Raw genomic sequence first — 23,270 nt, forward strand, 5'->3', positions numbered from 1 at the left:
TCAAATCTTGTGCCATCATCCAACGCTACGAAAACGAAATAGCAATACGTTTGGAGAGTATGATTATTCCTTATACAGTTTTAAACTTTATATGATAGGAATACGAAACAAAATTGCATGAGCACTTTTTATTTTGGTGTTGCCAGCTTTTTGTAGTTTCCACGATTGTGTTTTTGAATTTAAATCTTATCATAACCGATTTGAAAAAATAGTGTATGTTTAAACTACCAAAAGGTAAGGCCATCTACACTTGTGAGTTGCTTCCGTAAAATATATTATCTAAGAAACTTATTACCTTTTATTACCAACCTAGGTATAAGTACTAATGTATTCTGTAACTTCTCGACTTATCGTTTCGCTTTGATATTTGTAAATAAGTTGAGCCAGAACTCTATGGGGGAATTTCAATGTTATTATAATTATAGGTAGGTAGGTAGTAAGTACCTTAATTCAAGGAATTGGAACTAGTTCCGACTTGTAATTTTGCAACTTCTCATCATCAATCCATTTTATACGTCCCACTTAGGGAATGCAAATCCGTATCATATTTAAAATCCGGATTTCGAAGATAGATTTCACAGAGAATCCGCATAACCCGGATTTTTTTAGGTTTTTCGGAAAACAAATATTAATAATAATAACGCACACACTCGGCATAGCCCCGCACTAGGGAAACCCTGTGTCGCGGGTGCCATGGACACACACACATACCACAAATTACACCCAAACTCACGAGACAAATAAAATGTAGGCCATACAAATATTTCTCCCGGCCCGGGAATCGAACCTGGGACCCCTGCATGGTAACCGTTCGGCCACGGAGGCAGTTAAATATTGCTTATGAGTTGGATGTAATTTGGGGCTACTTCTTGGTGGTGTAGAGCTGTGAAGATAGAATGGTGCTCATGGCTTTTTTCGATGACCACGTGTTAAACTCAGAAAACAGATGGCCGGGGGTGGAGAGGCCACGGCGGAAGAAACCTGCTTGTTCTTCGAAATTGCGCATAGATTTTGCCTATCATGAGACAATCCTAGTCTAAAAATCAATCTTCGTAAATAATATGGGTCAAAATTACTAAACACTAGACATTGACTTACAAATAAAACACTAGCCATTAAATATTTCAAAATTCAATAACATAGAAAAAATACAAGAACAAAAAAGTTTAACAAATACATCACTACGTAACTGTCAATAAAATGTAAAAAAAATCAAACATATGTATAAGTGTTTAGAAATAACCTAACATTTTTTCTCTGAAATAAAAATTTAATTGCTGCGGATTCTGTTGTACAATATTCCAAAATTCTGTTTGCGTTTGCGGAAGCGCAAATCAAAAAAATATTTAAAGAAATCCGGATTCGATTTTCAAATACGAATTTTAAAGTGTAGTGAAAATCTTAGAAAGTCTGGATTTTTTTAAATTACGGATTATCCGGATTGCATTCCCTAGTTCCACTGCTGGACACGGGTCTCCTCTCAGGTGAAGTTTTGGGCCAAAGTTCGCCACGCTAACCCAATGCAGCTTGGGGACTTCACACGTTTTCCGAGGATTGTGAACCTTCTTCGACGTGCAGTGAGACCGACGATGTTTTCCTTCACCGAAACGACAAACTCATTATAAATTTCAAATTATATTTCGCACATAAATTCTGAGAAATTCAGAGGCCTGTGCGAACCCAGATTCGACCCCACGATCTCTGCTTGAGAGGCGGTGTGGGTAAGGCATTAACTAGTTACATTTGCAAATTTATCGTAAGTTAGTTATGTGGATGAAACAGAAATGTGGACAACGATATCTATGCACTGGAGCGTCGGAACAAAAACCGATAAATCCACATAAAAAGTCATAAATCGTGAGTTATCAGTTTTGTTCCGACGCTCACGACATTTATTTAATGTAAAGGCGGATTAGGGTCAACTCCACAGAGATAGTGTCTGTGGTCAACTCTTTACTCAAGGCAAGTTCGAGACCACAGTATTAGAGTGGTCTGTGTTCGAGACCCTAAGAATTAATGGGCTCCCAGCTCCCAATCGTTACATTTGTTAGCTTACCCAATCGATTCGGTATAGGAAAGAACCAAGGAATAATCACTGCAGGCTCTTAATATTTCTTTTATTTTTAATTTTTAATAACACGAACCCGTCTGATGGCTTTCGCCGTCACCGTGTTGTCATCTTTTTTTCAAAATTCCTCATCCTAACGAAATCGACAACTAATTTTTGTTTAGTAATTATTGTAAATCGTGATAAGCATTTTAAAGTAAATAATAGATTAAACAATAGTTTTTGCTAACACATTGATTGCTAATAATATACGCTATACCTACATAAATATCGTTGCTAATAATCTAATTATTTAAATTTTATTTGTAAGTCAATGATTTAAATGTTTAAATGAAGGCTCTCCCAAACAATCACAAAGTAAGTAAGACTCATTGCGTACTGAAAAATGTGAAAAATACGACAAATTTATTCCTGTACAAACGAGTTCACGGTGCGCTACTAGTTTTGCAATGTCAGTAGTAATTACACTGAAATGTATACATAAACTCGTGCTCGTGTGCCTACCGTACGGTGTGTCATCCATCTCTTATTTACAAATCTACCAGCAAAAAGTCACAGTTACGCGACGGGATTTAGTAATGTCATTCTATATAAGCTATAGTGTCAGGAAAAACATATAAAATGACAATACATAGATAGACATCGTTGTAAAACGCCATCAGTTAATACAACAAACCAGCCTGTCCTTTGTTGCTCAATACCCGACTATTGAAAGTAGTCCCTAAATTTCAATGGATTATTATACACTTCCGGACACATAATTCGAGCCATCACGCGTTTTCAGTAATAAGTGCCCTAAGCGTAAGCAATGCTTGATTGATCAAAAACTATTAAGCAATTTTGAAACTAGTATACTAAACGTCTTTTTCTTCGATGATAACATCTCTCTTATATTTTTGTATTCTATACCTTTACGACAAACATGCGAGTTGGCTCGAATTATGTGTCCGGGAGTTTATTACTATGTTATAATAATAATATACAATGAAAATTTGTTAATGTATTCTATTAAAGAACTGCTGGGTAAAATGGTAACTAGTTATTTATATACTTATGTCTGGGTCTCCATACAAAGCAAAATCTTAGATATTAATCTGACTAATTGCCACATCCCTACTTATATCACAGTACTACAATTATACTCTAATCGGTATGGGGGTCTACCTTCCGTTCTTCGTCTGACATTCGTCCGGAACAATTACTGTCAAATAAGTAATATTCGACCAAATTAACAGCTTCATACTTGAAATTATCTTTTGATTTGATCAAGTGTTACTTATTTGACAGTAATTGTTTCTCGCCCTGATGTCGGACACAGAACGGAAGGTAGACCCCCCATACCGATTAGAGTATAATTGTAATACTGTGATATAAGTAGGGATGTGGCGATTAGTCCCCCCAGGTCTAGCAGCAATAAACGAATGGAATATAGGAATGTGAGCTTGTCTAATATCCTTGTCTAATGTTTTGTAACCGTTGCCTTAAGGGGCCACCGGGGACCAACCGACAATTTCTGATAATGTTTAAACTCAGACTCAGTGTATGTTACTATGGGGCATTTTTATTATAAAAAAAAATATTTATTCAAAAAACTGTCATATTTGAAAGAAATAATCTTAATCTTCAATTCAACAATATTGCACGACGCAAAGACAAACTAATCCTCCGAGAACCGATTTTAGAGATATATAGAAAAGGTCCTTATTACAAATCGATTCAAATTAACAAAATTTCTAACAATTCGAAAATTTAAAATAAACGATACATTCACTTTCAAACTAAAGATGTTTCTTGTAAAAAAAAGCATATTATATTATATATCTTAAGCAATCTTAGAATTCATGCAGGATAGTGATCTGTAACGATATGATCTCAATATATAAATGGCCTATATTCAAGTAGCAACGTAATGAAATGGACCTAACAGTAAGTTAACGTTAGTTCACTTAAACGGAATCAACCAGGAGATTAACATGGTTCAAATCTTTTTTGTAGCTTCAGCACTACAAAATATATCTGCAAATCTGAAGAGCTGAAGCTGAGCAGAGGATACCTGAACAAACAAATGTAAAAAAAAATATTTTTTCGGATTTAAATCGCGTATATTTGTTTTTTCAAACAAACCGACGTTTCCGAGTAGGCAACAAATAAGTATACCTACGCGATTTAGATCCGAAAATATAGTTTTATTTCTTATGTGTAACAATCGCGAAAACCTAAGAACTCTATACTGACAAATAAGTTTTTAACTACATTTGCAGAAATTTGACAAAGCTACCGAAAAAATATTTCAAGAGAATTTTATTTATCAAAAGATGAGGTTTAGGTGCCTACTCAGTAGCAGACTATGTGGGATGTGTTTCCGGGATACAGATAGGGGATTTTATAATAGTTGCGATGTTTTCGTGGTGGTGTTTGGTTGCGTGCCTGTTAGCGAAGCCGGCAGCTGCGGTGGTGGGCGGAGATCCCGCAGCTCCTCCTGAACCTGATGCGGCGGTAGTCTTCGTACAGAAACATGGTTTCGGAGCTCGCATCGAAGGAATTAAAGACAATCGACTTGGATACTATAGTTTCTTCGGGATAAGGTGAAGTTGCCTTCTACCAACGGTGTTCTTAGTTTACTTTGTGTAGTCATAAAATGCAATGGTCGACGAACCTTGTGAGTGGTAGATAAATGTTAAGGTCTTAAACGAAATATATACATAATATTTTACAAAGATTAACTATGATTACTACGGTAAAGATTTGAGTTAATAGTGATGAATGATTCAACGTGGATAATGTATTATATTCTAGATATGCGGAACCACCTTTAGGTCCCCGTAGGTTCCAAAGACCTGTGAGACAACTGATGATGGGCGACATAACCGCTAATCGTTCCTGCGCACCATGTCCACAACCTGATCCTTACAACCCTAACAGGATTATTGGTCACGAAGACTGCCTATGTCTTAATATCTTCGCCCCGACACTTCCTGGCGAGGAAAGAGGTAAAGTTTCGGTAGTAAAAACGTAACCGGTTTATATTGGTCCGAAGCCATGTGAGTTATCGATGCCTTTTCTATATCCAGGTTCACCTGTTGTTTTCTTCATACATGGAGGTAACTACCGTAGAGGATCCACGTCTCCGTATGGAGTAAGTGTACAAAATATACATATACAAAATAGAATTAAATACCGTAGACATTCAGCTGAGTGTATAAATAATGAAACCGAGGCTACGAACCTGCAGTAAACGAGATACTATTTCAAAAACTTCGTACAATTTAATTTTCTTTAATCCTCCATCTACATGAGAAGTGATATAGACCATAATCACATGTGGCTAAAGTTCAACGTCTTGTTGAACTTTAGCCACATGTGATTATGGTCTACTTAACTTCCTTATGTGCATTTCAGGGTCAACATCTCGCACAGAAAGATACCATATTGGTGACAGCGCAGTACCGGTTGGGGTCGCTGGGTTATTTTAGCTCTGCAGAGAGGGATGCTTCAGGGAATGCCGGACTCTTTGATTTACGGGCTGTTATGGCTTGGGTAAGAATTTCAGCTGTTTATATGTATCTACTAGCATTCCTCACTATGTCTAACCACTAAGGTGTTTAACATGTTTATAGATTGAAGACTACATTCAGTTTTTTGGCGGCGATACATCCCGTATCGTGGTGATGGGGCAAGGTTCAGGTGGGAGCGCTGCTTCCCTCATGGCGTTGTCAAGCGAAGGTAGAAGCGCGAAAGGAGTAGCTGCTTTGTCCGGTACTCCATTATCACCAGGAGCAGTGCGACAGGATCCTGCTAAATACGCGACAGAACTAGCCAAAAGGACTAATTGCCCTGAAAAACCAGTTGAACGTTTAGTTAACTGCCTGAGAAAGATGCCAGCAGAGAAAATTGTTCAGGTTGAATACAATATACATTGTTCAAGTTTCAAGACTTTTTTCTTCTAAGTAAAAGATTTTGAAAAGTTGATATCATTTTTTTTATATTCCAGGCGGATTTGAACATGGATATGGACAATGTCGATACTGTTAAATTCTTAAATGACATCTCCCAACGTTCAGGTATGTGGACAACCTAGGAGGTATTACCATCACATTGTCTGAACTATGATTCGGGTATAATTTTCGAGGGTATTTTTCATTCTTATGCTATAAGCCATTTAAACCTTTCTGTTTGTTGAACGTTTTCCAACTAAATTCTTTAGGAGCTGGAGCACGAGTGGAAGGTGAACATGATGGCCGGGGTCTGCCTCCTATGGTGTCGGAGCAACCAACGGAGTCGTTGAAAAAGAAGCGTCAGCAGAGTCCATTTTTGACTGGTGTGAACTCCGCAGAAACTTCACGTGCTGTTTTTGGTAACCACGTTTTAAATTCCAGAGAATTTTGGTACGAAATGTACGTTTAGCAAATGAATTACGACATAAACTTCATTAATGATTTGTTCCATAAATAATTAGGTAAGTTTGTACCTACCGTGAGTATATACCAATTCAGTACTTAGGTGAGTGTACAAATGTTTTACATATTTACTAAATTGGCAACGGGTCCTCTAGGAAACTTGTTTGACGTTTTCTGTCTATATACCATTAAATGTTTTTGGGTATAATTTAGCACAGATATTATAACATAATTATTATATTACGTAAATGTGAAGTTTTTAAATTACCAAAACCAGTATTTATATTTACAGGAAAGTACTCTGAATTTCTAACAAAACAGCTGACCACAGTCAAAGACTTCATAAAGAAGGACCTGATAGGAGGTCTTCGAGGTACGATCGAGGGCGTTCAAGGCCTGGTGCCCATAGCAACGTCTTCCCTGACACAGGTCTTGCCTCTCCCTGATTACTACCAGGCCTTGTTTGACACTACTTTCAATACTGTTGATGGACTTTCGGTAATCGCTGAAGCTACAGGTGAGAATTCTTGAAAAAACATACGGGAATATACTACACATAAGCCCAAATTTCCGTGCAGTGTTTTGGGATTGTTTTCAATAATATCCATTTACTAAAAAGAAATCCATAACATCTTTCCAAATGTAAAATTACCTTAATTAAATCTATGTTATTTCAAACCTAGTTACGAACAGTGCCACATCTATATTTTTCGTGCCATTTACAGTGCCCTTATTGACGCTTGGTGATGTATGTATATAGTCAAGTGTGTCATAGTAAAATTACAAATTACCTATTATTAGGGACAACATTGTTGATATTTTTACTAGTAACACGTTCTATTTTATAGCCACGCTTGCCGTGTTAAGGTTTCTGAAGAACAGATTTCATTATTCTAACTGATATGAATCAACAGTAATTATTTGTCAGAACTCGTTTATTATTCTGTGATATATACTTAGCTAATTTTGCACTGAAAGGTTACCATTACACGGATGTTTTTTTATAATTTTAGTCTAATGTATATTCCCCATAATTACATCAGCAAGGATCATTATTTTGTCCTAAAAGGTATAATTGATTAGATTAATTAATTTCTGCAACTATCTGCATGTTCTTGGTTGACTCTCTTTTCTCTCTAAGTACCATAATTTGTATGTGTAATATTTAGGTATAAATATCGCGGAGTTGTTGTTGTCTTGCTTAGCCCCTTTAATATACTGCACTTCATGTTTATCTCAGATTTGTCATCAGCATCAATGAACGTCTTAATCGCTAATGTTCATAAATCTAAAACTTCATAAAATAAAATAAAAAATAAAAACAGTCACAATTTCAGGGCCAATAAACAACTTACGTGTATGTAGAAATGTATAGGAATAATAATATCTAACAAAAAGTACCAAACTATTGCTAAACAACATTAGTAAAAACCTTAGAGCAACATTCAACCAAAAATTGCTAGTGTAGAGAAGTTTCTCTTTTTACTTTTTTTATAAAACTATTTTGCAGCTGCAAAATAATTTTATTATTACAACTACTTTAGCCTTGGGCACCCCTCTGTCTGCACCCCACGAGGGTGCCTCTATATACGACCCTTTTTAAACCCAAAGCCGAACGCTGCAGTGCGCTCCCCAAACAGCCCAAACAGGGCCAGGTAGTTAAAGCGTTTGTTGACTATACTGTACGATATACCTATATATATATATATATATATATACACATATTTTATGTAATACCATATTATTATGAATAGTATATGTGCCTTGCTGTTTGTACTGCATTGAAATTAATTTTACATTATAGTGGGCCACACCTAAAGATCTAGGTACAGTGCGTATTCTTTTCTAAAATTGAAAGTTTAATAAGAAGAAAAAAAACTTCATTGTAAGAGCGTTTGCGCACTACGTGTCCGACTCGTATCAGGGGGTCTACTCTCGATCTCCGTCCGACATCCGTCCGAAACAATTACTGCCAAGTAAGCAATACTTGACCAAATGAAAAGAAGCGTGATGCGAATGAAGCTTCATACTGGATACTTGTCTTTTTATTTTGTCGAATATTACTTATTTGACAGTAATTGTTTCGGACGGATGTCGGACGGAGATCGAGAGTAGCCCGCTAGTTCCGAATCCGAAAAATGATGGTCCGAAATGTTACAGGTGTCCGAAGTGTCATATTATCTCATCGAATATATATAACCAGAAATAGAGACGAAATAAGGGCCATCCATCCCTGGCAACTCATTAGTCAAATGGTACTGATATCACTTTTAAATATCAATTCTCGCCTGCACTGAAATCACAAATTAGAAAGCTGGAATAGTGCAGCGCCAACAACTGATTTGTCTCTAATTCTGGTCATATACTCAATGTTTTACCTCTAAGATCTTAGAGGATGGAAAAAATAATCTGAGATGTACAAGCGATATTTGTTTTTTCGGATGCGAATCGGACTTAGTGCACAAGCGTGTTATTATTATACAGTTTTCAATGATCTTACAGCTCCTATATACTTGGACCACAAAAATCCATGGTAGGTAGTGACCGGATTAGTTATTTCAGGTTGGCTCGATCTATGATATTTAAAATAAATATTGTAAATATAACAAATTTGCACAAATGTTTTTAAATATACAAAGTGCAACCCCAAGAATTTCTTCTCGAGGTAGTCTGCCTTACAAATTAGTTGTAGAGTTTAATCAATGCGACGATTTCAAGTGTGATTTGCTTACCTTTTAAATAAAGATACACATATTTGAATTTGAATTGAATTTATGTGCATATAATGCTCAAAATTGAGTTCAAAATTACATATAAATTTCGTTCCTTGCATTGTAACTTGCACTTCAAAATGTATTATTTAAAAAGTTAGAAGGAGACTTTCCATAATTATCAGCGCTTAGCTGTTGGGTTTTTCGCTACTACCCATGTCTGCAGACAAAAGATGAACAATTTGTGACCATGAGTATTTTGCAAATACGCAACATAGCACGTTGAAATCAATACCGCCACTACACGAAAATCTCAACTGCCGGGAAGTGTCGTTAAAATTTTGGAATGTAGTAAGTTTAAATTTGAAAAAATGTAAGAGGTTATATTTTTATTGTTTCTTAAAAAGAGGCATTTTCGTTGGTTTCAATGTGTGTAGTGATATAGTACATAGATTGCGCTGGTGTATATATTTCAAATACACATATATGTATGTTACTAATGAGCAATATATGAAATTACAGGAGACGCGCTGTTCAACTTTCCTGCGTACGAGAGTGTGAAAGCGTGGAGTTCTGGTAGCCCAGCTTACCTGTACAGCTTCGAGCATGTGGGTAACCTAAGCAAAGGATCGTATTTCTTGCCCGGCGACCCACTAGCGGGTTAGTAAATAAAGAATATCATTACTTGGTTTCAAATGTTGGAACTTGCTAAAATGCAAAGGTAACGGTATGGGATGGTGCAACGGGCTGGCGTCCGCAACTCGACGTCAAGGAGCTTATTTTGCGCGTATTTGGATATCTACTTATCTGTTTATTGAAAGTATTTCAAAGACTCAGCATTCATAATATTCTTGATTTTTTAAAGTAGCTACCTAGTTACACCTGTAACGAAGCCTGTTGTATTGAAGAATGTGAATTTATCTCATTCTAGGGCTAACATATCGCACACGAAACAAAATACTGTCGTAACTCAAAATTGGGCAATTGAATACTGAATAAAACCAATGTACATGTATATTCTCATTTATAATACTTACTCGTCAACTTCTTCGAGAGTAAAGGTTCCCACTGTTATAGGGGTGGGTACGACATGGTCATTCGACGTAAGTCGTCTTGTCCAGGTAAATTTTTAAATCTACCTGATGGAAAACTACATTGAGGTGACTAAGCATGATGCCAAGCTCTTTCAATGATTCTGCCATGACCACGTTATAGTCAGCAAATCGAAAATGAGTGATGAACTCGATATTGATTTTGACTCCGAGGCCTTTTCAGTCCAGTAACTTGAATACATCTTCCAAAGCAGTGGTGATTAGTTTCGGAGAGAGAAATTACGTATCCCTGTCGAACACCTATTTGCAATTGGATAGGCCTTGTGCACTGATCCTGTGTCAATGTACGAGGTGATGACTAATAATTGAAAAAAAATGATAATTTCCAGATGATACAAATAGCAAGAACAGTAGCATTAAAGGACGAAACGCTCAAGTTTCCAAAGGGCCATCACATGGAGATGAACTAGCGTACATATTCCAACCACTTGATGCTGATGGTAAACCAATAGTACAGAAAGTGTCTAGCACCGATAGTCGTGTTAGAGAGAATTTCTTGGACATAATATCAAATTTTGCACATAATCTTAAACCCATGGATGAAAAAAACAACAAAACAAAACTGTTCGGGGTGCTTCCTTTCTCCAAAGACAATGAGCAATTTATTAAAATTAAGGAAGATGTTACACTGGATAAGAAGTTTAGGTGAGTCAAATATTTTAATTCTTGCGTCAGCAGTTTTATTTTGTGGTGAAAAATTTAAACGAGCCTTTTGCATAATCATTATATAAGTGCCTAGGTATTCTAATTCCTAGAATTACTTTTGGAATTGTGAATGTACCAAATCAATACGAGTTGGAGTTATCTGATGCAGGTACACGCTTATACATTAAAGTCCTTAAATAAATATTTACGGACTAGATAATCCAGTTCCTAAGTACGTAGCCACACGAGCTGTATTTCGATTTTGTCGCAATTGCATCGAATGCAGTCGAACAGTAATTTGGGTACCTGCAATAGGCTCGACTGATTTGCAACTACCATTGTATAAATAGTATTTTGCAGTTCTATGTAGTCAGAATGTACTTTGCGTGAATGTACCATTTATACTCTCTCGTACTGTAAACAGCTTGTACGCTTATTGTACTATTCAATTTCAAGGGCCCTACATCAAGGGTGGGCGTGGCCCCTAGTTGCGGCGCCGTTCTTATTAACTTGTATATTATAAAAATCGCAAAGATTAGGGACCCTAACTCCCTTACTTTTATTACAACTTCCTAAGTCAGAGTTAGGGTGCCTATCGAGTGGAAACCGAGTAGTGTGTAGATAACTGTTGTAAATGATTTATTTATTTTAGGTTCTGCCAAATGGGCCTATGGGGTAATATGGCAGAAAGGATAACAGACGCATTGTGTAAGAATCTTATTGCAAAGGTGTTAGATATATCTAAGTTGCCGTTGCCTTTGCAAGTGACTACTCCGAATTTGCCTTTGAACAATATGCCTTTAGTTGGTGGGCTGGTTGGTCTCGGTAAAACCTCTCAAACAACAGAATCTGTAAAACATGTAGTGCAGGTTACCAAAACCCCATCAAACTCCAAATCAAGTGGTGGTGGTGGTTTGGGATCACTCTTTGGTGGACTGTAATTCGTAATACATTAATGACTAATGTAATACGCTGACTGATGCCAGTGGTTGGAAAAGGTGTTCCACATACACAAATAGATACATGTATAGATATAGCAACAAGGAGCGACGTAGTGTTGTTAAAACCATCAAATATTAATTAATCCTTTTTACATTTAAATTAAAGTCACAATAATCATTATAAATACTCCGAAATCCACTCCGAGTGCGTGTGAGTACCTGCGAGTGCGTGTGAGTACCTCGCAGACACTCACAGGCACCCCTGTGAGTGCGCACTCGCGGACTCGTACGCACGCTGGCACTTGCAGGTTATACTAACCACATTAACTAACCACAATTCTAATGCACATTTAGTGCATTAGAATTACTTTAAAATCCAACTTCGACTATTTAGGTTAGTAGTTTTGTCCGAAGCAGTAAAACCATTTCCGGAAATCCGGAATTCGAAAAAATCAATTAATTAATATTTGGTAGTTTTGACAATTCTATGTCGATCCTTGTAGCTGTATGTATCTATGTATGTAATGTGGAACATCTTTTTCCGACCATTGCTGATGACTAAGATACATTAGTCATTCATGAACAATGAACATCTTGCTTTACTTTTATTTTAAATGAATGAATAAAAAAATGTAGGCACTTGTTTGCGTACTTATAAGCTGTTTCTTTAATTATCTATATTTTGTTTACGTGATACAGTTTTTTAATGTTTCGTTGCGACTCATACTCGAATGGAATAATTCATTAATATTATATAGCACAAATTCACACGTTATTGTTTAAGTGTTTGTATTTGGTTGGCATCAAAATGGATACACCTAATTTGTATATTTGCAATTTGTATTTAGGCTAGTACAGTGGTGGTGTATCAGTATAGATAACCATAGTCCGTGTAGATAACGTACGTACATGCAGGTACTTCAATCTTACAAAGTTTAATGACATGTTGCACATACCTACTCGAAAATATATACCTAAAAGAATAGTCGATAGGAGTCACAGGGTCGTGTACGAGCTGATATAACCTATAATAAAAGCACATAGTATAGGTAAATATGTGCTTATAATGTATTTTTAGTTTTTATTAACAAAATGTGTCATCTAACATTTCATACCAAAGTTAAATGTACTGATTACAGAATTATGTACCGATTTACACATCTTCCATCTATACGCACATTTTATCAGTAATATACATTGACCTTTAATATACGTTAATTTGGACTAAATTATATCTATAGTTATTAAAGCGATGTCGACTTGAGCCCGTTAGAAAAAGCTTATGTACATGTAATAGGGCCGAAAAGGACAATGCGGCTTTCGCTTCCGTGCGGACTGCCTTTATTACATGTTACCCAAAGCGTTTTTTAAACAGCATAATGAGATTCCGTGACGTTGAATGTGTTGACTCCCTAGTGTGTCCAGTTATCGGTTATAAAAAGCGTTTTCCTCACAGTTCAGGTTTTTAATATAATTAAAAGATTGCAAGGCCATTTATGTATCTGCTTTCTCAGAGTGTGGTTGTATGGACGATATTGAATCGCCCTGTGAGTTTTGTTTACAGTTTGAAGTTGTTACCCGATGATTATAAGTACATACAGGTGTGTAACCATTATAGTTAAAATCACTTGTCGACATCGTGCCTTGCTGGAGACTATAACAAGCGGTAATTGCCCTAACGAATTAGTGTTAAACTTGACATAGACGAAAAACCAGTAAAAATGGCGAGATTGTTCTTAGTATTGTTCGTCTGTTTTCTGTTTATTGGAGTAAATGTGAACAGTCGCCTTCTTAAATCTGAAGCAATTCGTGTGGTAGCTGACAACTCACAGCACGACGACGAGCTTATGATACTACTAAGTGAATCTAGCAATGATGGGGACAATCTATTACAAATGCAAAGCCTGGATCACGTTGATGAAGTCAAGAAATGTGCTGTCGTTGGAGAATTTGTAAGTATTAGCTTTGTTTTTGAGTTCGTATTGATAAAAAATCCATATTCAATTAAAGCAATTGCAAATATTAAGAAAAACTCATAAGAGCGCTCAAACTTTAAATCCGGTCTTGTTGGGAATAACCAATGGATATGTGTTAGTGTTAGGTATATATAATTACACTCAATAATTGTAAACAGGCAGGAACGTTGCGTTTGTAAATAATGTGAGAACGCCAAAATATTAGTATAATTTGATTTTTTTTTAAATTTATTAAGGCTTTGGCAAAGCCATCAACCCAAACACGAAGTTTAATCGCGTTTTAATCTTCGATTAAGGCATAATAGCACTATCCTATTCCACTTTAAACTAGATTTCACACAATAATTGAAAGTCAAAATAAAAACGACATTTTTCCCTCCAAAAGGTCCAGAGCGAATCGTATAATTTGATTCTCTTTACACAGACAACATTTATTTTTTTAGGTAAAAGATAAACAAAACATATATACATCTTATTTTTTTGTTTCAGTGTATGAATAACTCGGACTGTTGCTCCAATTTATGCCTCGGATTTTTGAAAAGATGTGTTTCTGGATACATATTACGTCATCTTTATTATAATTAAGTAGTATTGTTCTACGAAATTACCGTTACATTTCGAAGTTTTATATAATGTTAATCTTAAAATAATGAAAAATATATAACGTCTATTTAGATTTTCGATCCGGATGAATGGTATGTCTATGATGTGTTAGGTCAGGGGGATTGACACCGAAGTGTTGAATCTCCTTCATAGCATCTTCTGATGTCTTCCATAACTCAGGATAGTTTCGATTGAATTCATTGTACCAATTATGAACCTGCAAATTACAAATTACTATAAATAAGCACAATATTCTTTTTCTCTTACCTTTTCTTATGGCGCTTCTTATTATAGCGTCACCAATTCGCGGATCAACAAATAAATGCTTTGTTCTCGCTAAATATTATAGCAATGACTAAGCAAAGAATACTGACGCAAAGCTGACTAAATAAAGATGTAATTATATAAATAGTAATTCTTCAAACACAGAAATAAAAGTATTTTGTTGGTTGACCTGATTGACGAGACTATTTTTTCTATAAAATGGTGAAAATATAAATACAAAAATTACTTTTACAAAATTATTCAAAAAATATAATCCTGAACTCCTTTAGTACAACTACCTATTTATCTCTCTTGTAATTACTAAAATTATATGCTACAACGATTGGAATTCTTTCCAGCGGAAGCAGAAATTAAAACGCCTTTCATTTTATGTCGAGTGTCACCGTGTCCTACAGTCGAAATACAGGGGGCCTACTATGAGCTTATAAGCAGCCAACCAAGTTCCATGCAATTCACTTGACGTGGTGAAACTGAATTGCTTATATTCGTATGACCTACACAAAGTTGATTTTTTTTTCTTCTTTCCATAAAGGAAAAGGCAAAGGTTTTACACCATACAGCCAAGTCTTGGTACATTATTAAGTCTTTTGAGCCATGTCTTCGTTTAATTATGTTTCTGTAAATATGGCCGCCACAAAGGGGATAGGCAATTTGAGGCGGCGTGCTTGGATTGGCTCGGGATTCCTCAGAACGGGCAGATACGGGTATTTTAGTTCGAGATTCGTATAACTTCGCGTTTTAATCTTCGATTAAGGCACAATAGCACTATCCTATTCCACTTTAAACTAGATTTCGCAAAATAATTGAAAGTCAAAATGAAAACGACACGTTTCCCTCCAAAAGGCCCAGAGCGAATCACACAAAGTTGAAAGAGTATGGCATGTCAGGATGATTTTTACTTTTTAAACGTTAATTATTGTCTCTGGCTGGCTGGCTGACATCTGACAAGAGCGAGATGGAAAGACATACTAATTCATATGAAAGAAATAGACAGATGTACTATCCTGGGAGCGTTCAAGCACTATTAACCGATTGTGTTCGAAACGAGAATAATTATATTTTTTATTAATTTTATTATTGATTATACAATGATTATACATAATGCGTTGTTTTGCAATATCGGCAACTTTTCAATCGTACTTTACAATTTGTCGTACGACAAAATTACATGTCATATTTAGTCATTATCTATGAAATTAATACGGTGACTGCAATTTGATAAACATAATTGGAACGTATCTTGTATTCGTACATTTTCATTGGTTGCATTAAAGTTAAATTTGGCACTATTTAAAAGTTATATTACTATTTTCGCGAAGTCAATAATATTATTAAAATGACTAAAATTCCGTTTAAATTGCAATAACATCCATGCCAATAATTTATCGACAATACTTTAAAGATTGGGAACTCGAACCAAAATTTTCAAAAAACGCTCAATAGTTAATAGTATTTATTTATAGACAATTGGCTATATACATACACATATATATCCTATAAAGATAACAAATAATTAAGAAACTGAAAATTTATTAAACATATTATAATCAACTTAAACGAAATTTCTTAAAAATGTAACAAAATAAAAAAAGTAAGTCACGGAGTAACTTTTTTGAATTGCTAATTTTTGCAGATGGGACCGCCATTTGCATGTGCAAATGGCACGTCAGGATACGATTTTGCTATGAAGGAAAAGGTGAACGGATTTCGAATGGGGAACGTAACCTACATGGACAGTGAATAGTTTTTGTGAGGTTATAGTACGAATTCGACAGGCAATCCAACTAACAGGCTTAATACAGTTGCTCTAAGAGCTCATAGTAGGCCCCCAGGTACCTCAGGTACGGATATTAAAAATGGCCGCTTACCTAGTTGCAGGTACCATACCATCCACGGTTTGATTTTTTATTCTGCTTTGACTAGTGATAATTTTACTTAAGAATTGACAACATACCTGCAACAAAAGAAGCAACTTAAATAATTTTAGAAGTATACATATAACCAAATTTTACTTACCCTACAATATTTTGAGAAGTCGAAGTCAATAGCTTCCAACGTCATAACACACTTGAAGAAAGGGAAGTTGGTCCATGGCGATAGTGAGGTGAGCCGCAGCAAGTCTTGCGCACGTTTGTGTCAGATATGTTTCATAGACAGCTAATGCTAAATGCACTTTCTTCAAGCTCAAGCCCAATGGGGTTTGTTCATAGACAAAAAATATTGGTGCCATCTGAAGTTAGTGCCTACATAATTATAACCACAGACTATTAGATGCTAACGCATAACTATCAAGGCTATGTGTCACTTTGGATGTTTTAAGGAGAGAGTGATTCTATCGAAAGTACCCACGTATTTTTCATTATTTTTATTGAGGATTCACTTACAGTGTAGTAGACTGGTGTAAAGCGGCCCTCGAATGACGACCTTGGGGTGAAAAACGTCCCAGAGGGAGACCGCAGATGCTTTGGAAGGATGACATGAGAAAGTGGCGGGGTTGAATTGGATACAGGTGGCACAGAACCGAGAGAAATGGCAGAAACTGAAGGAGGCCTACACCAATATGATTGAGACTGTCTACAAAGAAGAAAACACTTTTTAAAACACTAGATAACAAGTGACCACTTTGTAGTTAAATTATGGTGTAGAACTTAGAATAATAACGCATAGAAACCTAGCCCGCACATGTTAAGTGAGGCAAATTGTAGGACGCCCTATGGGCTTACACGAGCGAGCGGGCTGTCAGTGCTCAAGGTCAAGTTGCTCAAAAATTTTTGCTGAAAATGACGAATTGTGCGGTAATTGGGTTTAAAAATAGATCAGACAAATATAAAATAGACACTAACATCACATTCCACAAGGAAATTACGCGTTTCATCTTGTATTTTTATATAAATATTCACTAAAACAGAAAATTAATTTCGTTGCAACAAGATACGAAAATGTTGCGAAGTAACGGGTTTTTTCTCCCCATTTTGCTATTCTGTTTCAAAATAATTATATTACGAAATTTTTTGAGAATAGGCAATATCGCGACAGTTGCAAAATTTCTACAAATGTACACCGCCGCAACAACATTGTAGAGAATTTACGTTAGCTATTTTTACGAAATATATTTAGTATTTGCCTTCATTAGTTTCATGTGAAAAATCATTATTCTTGTTCATCATACACTCATTTAAAAAAATTGTCTTGCCCAGACTTAAAAGTTCTTAACTAAAATTATTTCAGAAAACTAACTCTGACTAAAAAGTCATCGTCAGTTCTCCAAAATCGTGTATAAATAACTTTCAGGTTCAGGTTCTTAATTGTTATCGTGTACTTTTCATGTAAACATACCCACAGATAATATCAGGCTATTTATATATTCAAATTCGATAGTCGCACTTAAACTCGCTTGTAGGTTTTTGTTCATATATGAGTTAAATAAGAATTGGGTAGTATTTAATAAGGTGCCTACAGATTTGCTCGACATTGTCGATCGACAGTAACGATTGAGAATTATAGACGTTTTCGAGGAGTTTTAGAGTGCTTATTACGAATGTAGCATTAATTTCTAAATCCAAGATGGTTGACAACAAATTTCAAAAATGTATTTTTGGTAAACCATAAGGAAATGGCATGTATATCTGAATACAAGATGGGGGACAAGACTTCTAATTATTCTTCTTCTAATTCTTTGCCATCTTGGATTTAGAAATATGTGCTATATTCGGAAAGAGCAGCCCCTAATACCTTGAAAACGACACCCAACTTGGCATTATTCGAAAAATCATGCCCGCCATCTTGGATTTAGAAATTAGTGCCATGTTCTCAATGAGCACCCCCAAATACCTCGAAAACAACACCCAACTTGCTATTATTTGAAAAGTCATGTCCGCCATCTAGGATTTAGAAATAAGAGCTATATTCCTAATGAGCACCCCCAAATACCTCGAAAATGATCCCCAACTTGCCATTATACGAAAATCGTGCCCGCCATCTTGGATTTAGAAATGAGTGCCATATTCGTAATGAGCACCTCCAAATACCTCGAAAATGATACCCATATTGCATTTATTTCAAAAGTCGTGTCCGCCATCTTGGATTTAGAAATAAATGCCATATTCGTGATGAGCACCTCGAATACCTCGAAAACGATTCCCATATTGCATTTATTTGAAAAGACGTGTCCGCCATCTTGGATTTAGAAATGAGAAAAGTCGTGTCCGCCTTCGTGTATTCAGATATAAATGCCATTTCCATAAGGATTACCAAAAATAAATTTTTGAAAATTCCTGTCACTTGACGTTGTCGATCAACAGTAACGATCGACAAAATCGAACATATCTGTAGGCACCTGATCGACAGTAACGATCGACAAAATCGAGCAGATCTGTAGGCACCTCTAACTTAACGATGAGTTAAGCAAGATACAATTTCCCCACTTTTGAGGGAAATGTTATTCCATGGCATCATTATTTGTATATTTGTGTGCGTGCCGACAAGCGTAAATACAAGTTGCTTACGCCTACATGAATTTGATTTTTGCCTCACTTGTGACAGTTCGTTTTTTATGAAACTATCATTCTATGCGTTATTATTCTAAGGTGTAGAAGAAATTAACATTTCTTCTTGTTTTTGACTTGTCAGTTATTATAGATACGCTCTTTACAGTACATGGTTATAATAATAATTCTTTTTTTTTACTAGGTACATATCTGTGACGACTAATATGCATGTATGGGTATTGTAGTTCCTAAATTAGGTTTATCTGAGTAAACTGTCTGACTGAATAAAAGTATCGGATTATGGTTTACCGTACATCTAAACATACGTACATAACACTATTTAGTAAGGAGATATATTGGAAGAACTATAGGACAATGGAGAGAAAATGCGCAGCATATGCTAAAAACAATCCGTTAAATATCTACTAAAACTAGATAACACATTTCTAAGGCTCAATTTATATTGCGACGGAACGGAATGGAAGCGTATTTTTGTATAGCGTAATATGTATAATATCGAATGTAATATGTGTAATATATTCTATATAGCGTAATGAACTTTATGGTCAAATATTGTGTAACGTACAAACTTGATACGAGCCAAAAATAATGACGCGCGTCTTCCGCGGAATTCTCGCGCTTTCTCGAAAATGCTCGCGCATTCGCGAGATTCCGCTGCTGCCGTCGGCGACGTCTTGCGAATGCCGGAGAAGTAGCGTGAAGGCAGACGCAATGTGACGTCAAACGTCGGCGAAATACTACACCTTCAATACACAGCTTGAGCATTTCAATGACCGCGCGCGCCATCTCGCACAGCGAGGCGAAATTGACGCTTCCGTTCCATTCCATTCCGCCGCAATGTAACTTAATGTTAGTGTGGCTAACGGTGATCACGTGAAACGTACGTAACTGGAAATGTACGTACGGCTGATGCCAATTGTCGGAAAAAGGTGTTCCATATATATATAGATATAGCTACAAGGAGCAACGTAGTGTTGTTGAAACCATCAAATAAGAATTAATCTTTATTTCGAATTTCGGATTTGATTTTACTACTTTTCTACTTTCTACTCTCTACCTACTTTGATGATTTTACTGTACTTTAGAACAAAACTACTGACCTATGAAGTCGAAATTGGATTTTAAAGTAATTATAATGGTGCCAAGTAAAAAATGCCGATTCGTCGCGTATTTTTCTAGATCTTGGACGTTAGACTTTTGCATCATACTTTTTTTTTGTTTCCACTACTTTTCTTTTTTTATAATGATTCTGTCTTCTGTCATTCTGTATTTTTTCTATTTACATAATGAAACATCATACAAATACGTATTTAAATGTTCGTAAACGTGAGTCAGTCTCAGTAACGATTAACTTTAGTGGCAGGCAGGGTGGAGGCGGCTAGTGCAGTGAGGATTCCATCGCTGCACTAGGTTCCTTCGCGTTTGGATACCACTTTCCACTTAACATCAGGTGGAGTGGAGTCATTTGCCTGTCAGGTATAAAAAAAAAAAAAAAAAAATTACAAATTTAGAAAAAGATCATTTTGTAATTCCCTTATTTTTTTATATTTTAATAAAGACGTTTAAAATAATCATAATATTTACTACTGTTTTCGTGCCATTTTCGTCTTTATTCTCTCCGAGCTCTTGTACTCATAATTTGTATGCTCTGTATTGTTATTTTTGCTTATCCTCTTTTAAAAAAAATCTTTTTCTTATAAATGCTGTATTATTCTTTATTTTCATCTATTCAAGTTATTACGTAGTCGATCTTTTGCTAATTTTTCTTTATTTGTGTTTTTTTCGTCCTTGCCATTCTCTGGACCTGTAAAATCATCGAAATGTTATTAAATGACTGCCAAAAATACAGGATTTATTCAAACCGTCTAATCCTAACATAATCGTTACACTTGTACTCGCAGGCTTAATGAGATTCCGTGACGTTGAAAGTGTTGACTCCCTAGTGTGTCCAGTTATCAGTTACAAAAAGCGTTTTTCTTACAGTTCAGATATTTAATATAATTAAAAGATTGCAAGGCCATTTACGTATCTGCTTTCTCAGAGTGTGGTTGTATGGACGATATTGAATCGCCCTGTGAGTTTTGTTTACAGTTTGAAGTTGTTACCCGATGATTATAAGTATATGCAGGTGTGTAATCATTATAGTTAAAGTCACTTGTCGACATCGTGCCTTGCTGGAGACTATAACAAGCGGTAATTGCCCTAACGAATTAGTGTTAAACTTGACATAGACGAAAAACCAGTAAAAATGGCGAGATTGTCCTTAATATTGTTCGTCTGTTTTCTGTTTATTGGAGTAAATGTGAACAGTCGCCTTCTTAAATCTGAAGCAATTCGTGTGGTAGCTGACAACTCACAGCACGACGACGAGTTTATGATACTACTAAGTGAATCTAGCAATGATGGGGACAATCTATTACAAATGCAAAGCCTGGATCACGTTAATGAAGTCAAGAAATGTGCTGTCGTTGGAGAATTTGTAAGTATTAACTTTGTTTTTGAGTTCGAATTAAAAAAAATCCATATTCAATTACAACTATTGCAAATATTAAAATTAAGGGAGTGTATAACGTCAGGAGACCACAGCCACAGACATATATCTAGATAGACGCCGCAAGTACTGCAATTTGTATGAAAACCAAGCGAGTCACAACTTTTTATACCCATTATGACGTCACAAGATCTATTTAGTGATGGAAATCTCCTTCCGCTCGCTCTAAGGCTCAACTCACACTGGCGCAGAGTCGAAGCGTCGCGTCGCGTCGCGTCCTGTTTTTCAACTCCACCGACAGGCGACACGCGTCGATGCGGGACGACGCCAGGCGACGCTCGCATTAGTGCGCCGCGCCGGGATCACAGTTTGGTCGGCGTCTGACGCTTCACGGCGCCGAAGTGACGCGGCGACGCGCGACGACGCACGTCGCCGCTCGATTCCATATTTGCAAAACACAAATTTGTACCTTAATAACTGGAAAATATAGATGAATATGCTTTAGGCGAAAAGCATGACGCGTCGCGACGCTTCGACTGGGCGCCAATGTGAGTTGAGCCTTAATCGATCGATTGAACGGAATACACGTAAACACGCGTATTCCATTCAATTAATCGATTCTAAATAGAATAATTTTTGTTCAAGTATTTGATAACGAGTACTTGTAGTACTCGTACTATTAATATACTTAGAAGAAAAATACTAGAATAAAATAATTAAGTCGTTTATTTTACTTGTTTTTAAAAAATGTTGATTACTTAAAAAAATTAAGACTTTCATTTTTAATCGACTTCAAATATTGTCATTCCAATAAAATGAGCTTGTTATATAACATCTTTTTGTAATAGAATATATTATCGATTAACTTAAATAATGAAAAAGCACGTTAATGCATGAAGTTGTGACTGCCTTAATTAATTTTACTAGATGGTTTTCTGTTGGTAATTGATGAATGGCAAGACAAATGAAAATGTTACTGCTGACAAAATATGGTAAAATCTTATTAATCAGAAGTGGTTTACGTAATGACGGCCTCGTGTGAAATTTTTGTGATTTGTTTATTATTTCTCGGATTTCTAACTCTGCATATTTTATTTGGATAGCATCTAAGGTGGGATAAATTAGACCACCTTCGTCCACAAACGCAACGATCTCATACGTATGACCAACTCCAGGTTTTTGTTAAAGACAGCGCACTGTTAATTCTTTGCATTATATATTTTTTGTATTACTCATACTACATATCCGGCGATGTAAGTAATTATTTGCTCACCATATTCGGACATTCGAGTCTGCAAAAATTATCGAAATTACAGATACTACTGATAATAGATAGGTACTACAAAACTGAAAAAAAAACGAATCGTTGTTAAACGTTATAATAAAAGAGTTATGAAATAATATTGCATAACTCATAACAATTTTCGTCCCTTTGTTTTCAAAATCGATCAGAATCGAGAACAGTGTTGCCTACCGTATACATCCCTAAATAAATTTGATAAATTTTCAATTTCATTTGACATTGGAAATGTG

General features: G+C 35.9%; 1 protein-coding gene and 1 pseudogene across 1 annotated transcript; one reads left to right on the forward strand and one right to left on the reverse strand.

Annotated features, from left to right (window-relative positions):
- The first annotated feature begins 1,696 nt into the window (after positions 1–1,696).
- On the forward strand, positions 1,697–14,851 carry LOC113237823 (liver carboxylesterase 2-like). The gene is made up of 12 exons (XM_026474506.1): positions 1,697–1,721; positions 4,865–5,058; positions 5,140–5,204; positions 5,468–5,605; positions 5,686–5,967; positions 6,060–6,129; positions 6,273–6,422; positions 6,758–6,982; positions 9,699–9,836; positions 10,618–10,933; positions 11,586–13,826; positions 14,340–14,851. The coding sequence occupies exons 2-11, from the start codon at positions 4,920–4,922 to the stop codon at positions 11,872–11,874; spliced, it is 1,812 nt and encodes a 603-aa protein (XP_026330291.1). The 5' UTR covers positions 1,697–1,721; positions 4,865–4,919; the 3' UTR covers positions 11,875–13,826; positions 14,340–14,851.
- Positions 14,518–17,459, reverse strand: LOC113237824 (annotated as a pseudogene).
- Positions 17,460–23,270: the final 5,811 nt, after the last annotated feature.

Source organism: Hyposmocoma kahamanoa, unplaced genomic scaffold (assembly GCF_003589595.1).
Source record: "Hyposmocoma kahamanoa isolate Upper Pololo Valley unplaced genomic scaffold, ASM358959v1 94, whole genome shotgun sequence".
In the NCBI taxonomy this organism is placed as follows: Eukaryota; Metazoa; Arthropoda; class Insecta; order Lepidoptera; family Cosmopterigidae; genus Hyposmocoma; species Hyposmocoma kahamanoa.

Excerpts from the sequence above, each read along its gene's own strand:
- LOC113237823 (XM_026474506.1), top strand. The coding sequence starts at position 4,920 with ATGATGGGCGACATAACCGCTAATCGTTCCTGCGCACCATGTCCACAA. Across the intron at positions 5,059-5,139 it reads ACTTCCTGGCGAGGAAAGAG|GTTCACCTGTTGTTTTCTTC; the intron begins GTAAAGTTTCGG and ends TTCTATATCCAG. Across the intron at positions 6,423-6,757 it reads AACTTCACGTGCTGTTTTTG|GAAAGTACTCTGAATTTCTA; the intron begins GTAACCACGTTT and ends TTATATTTACAG.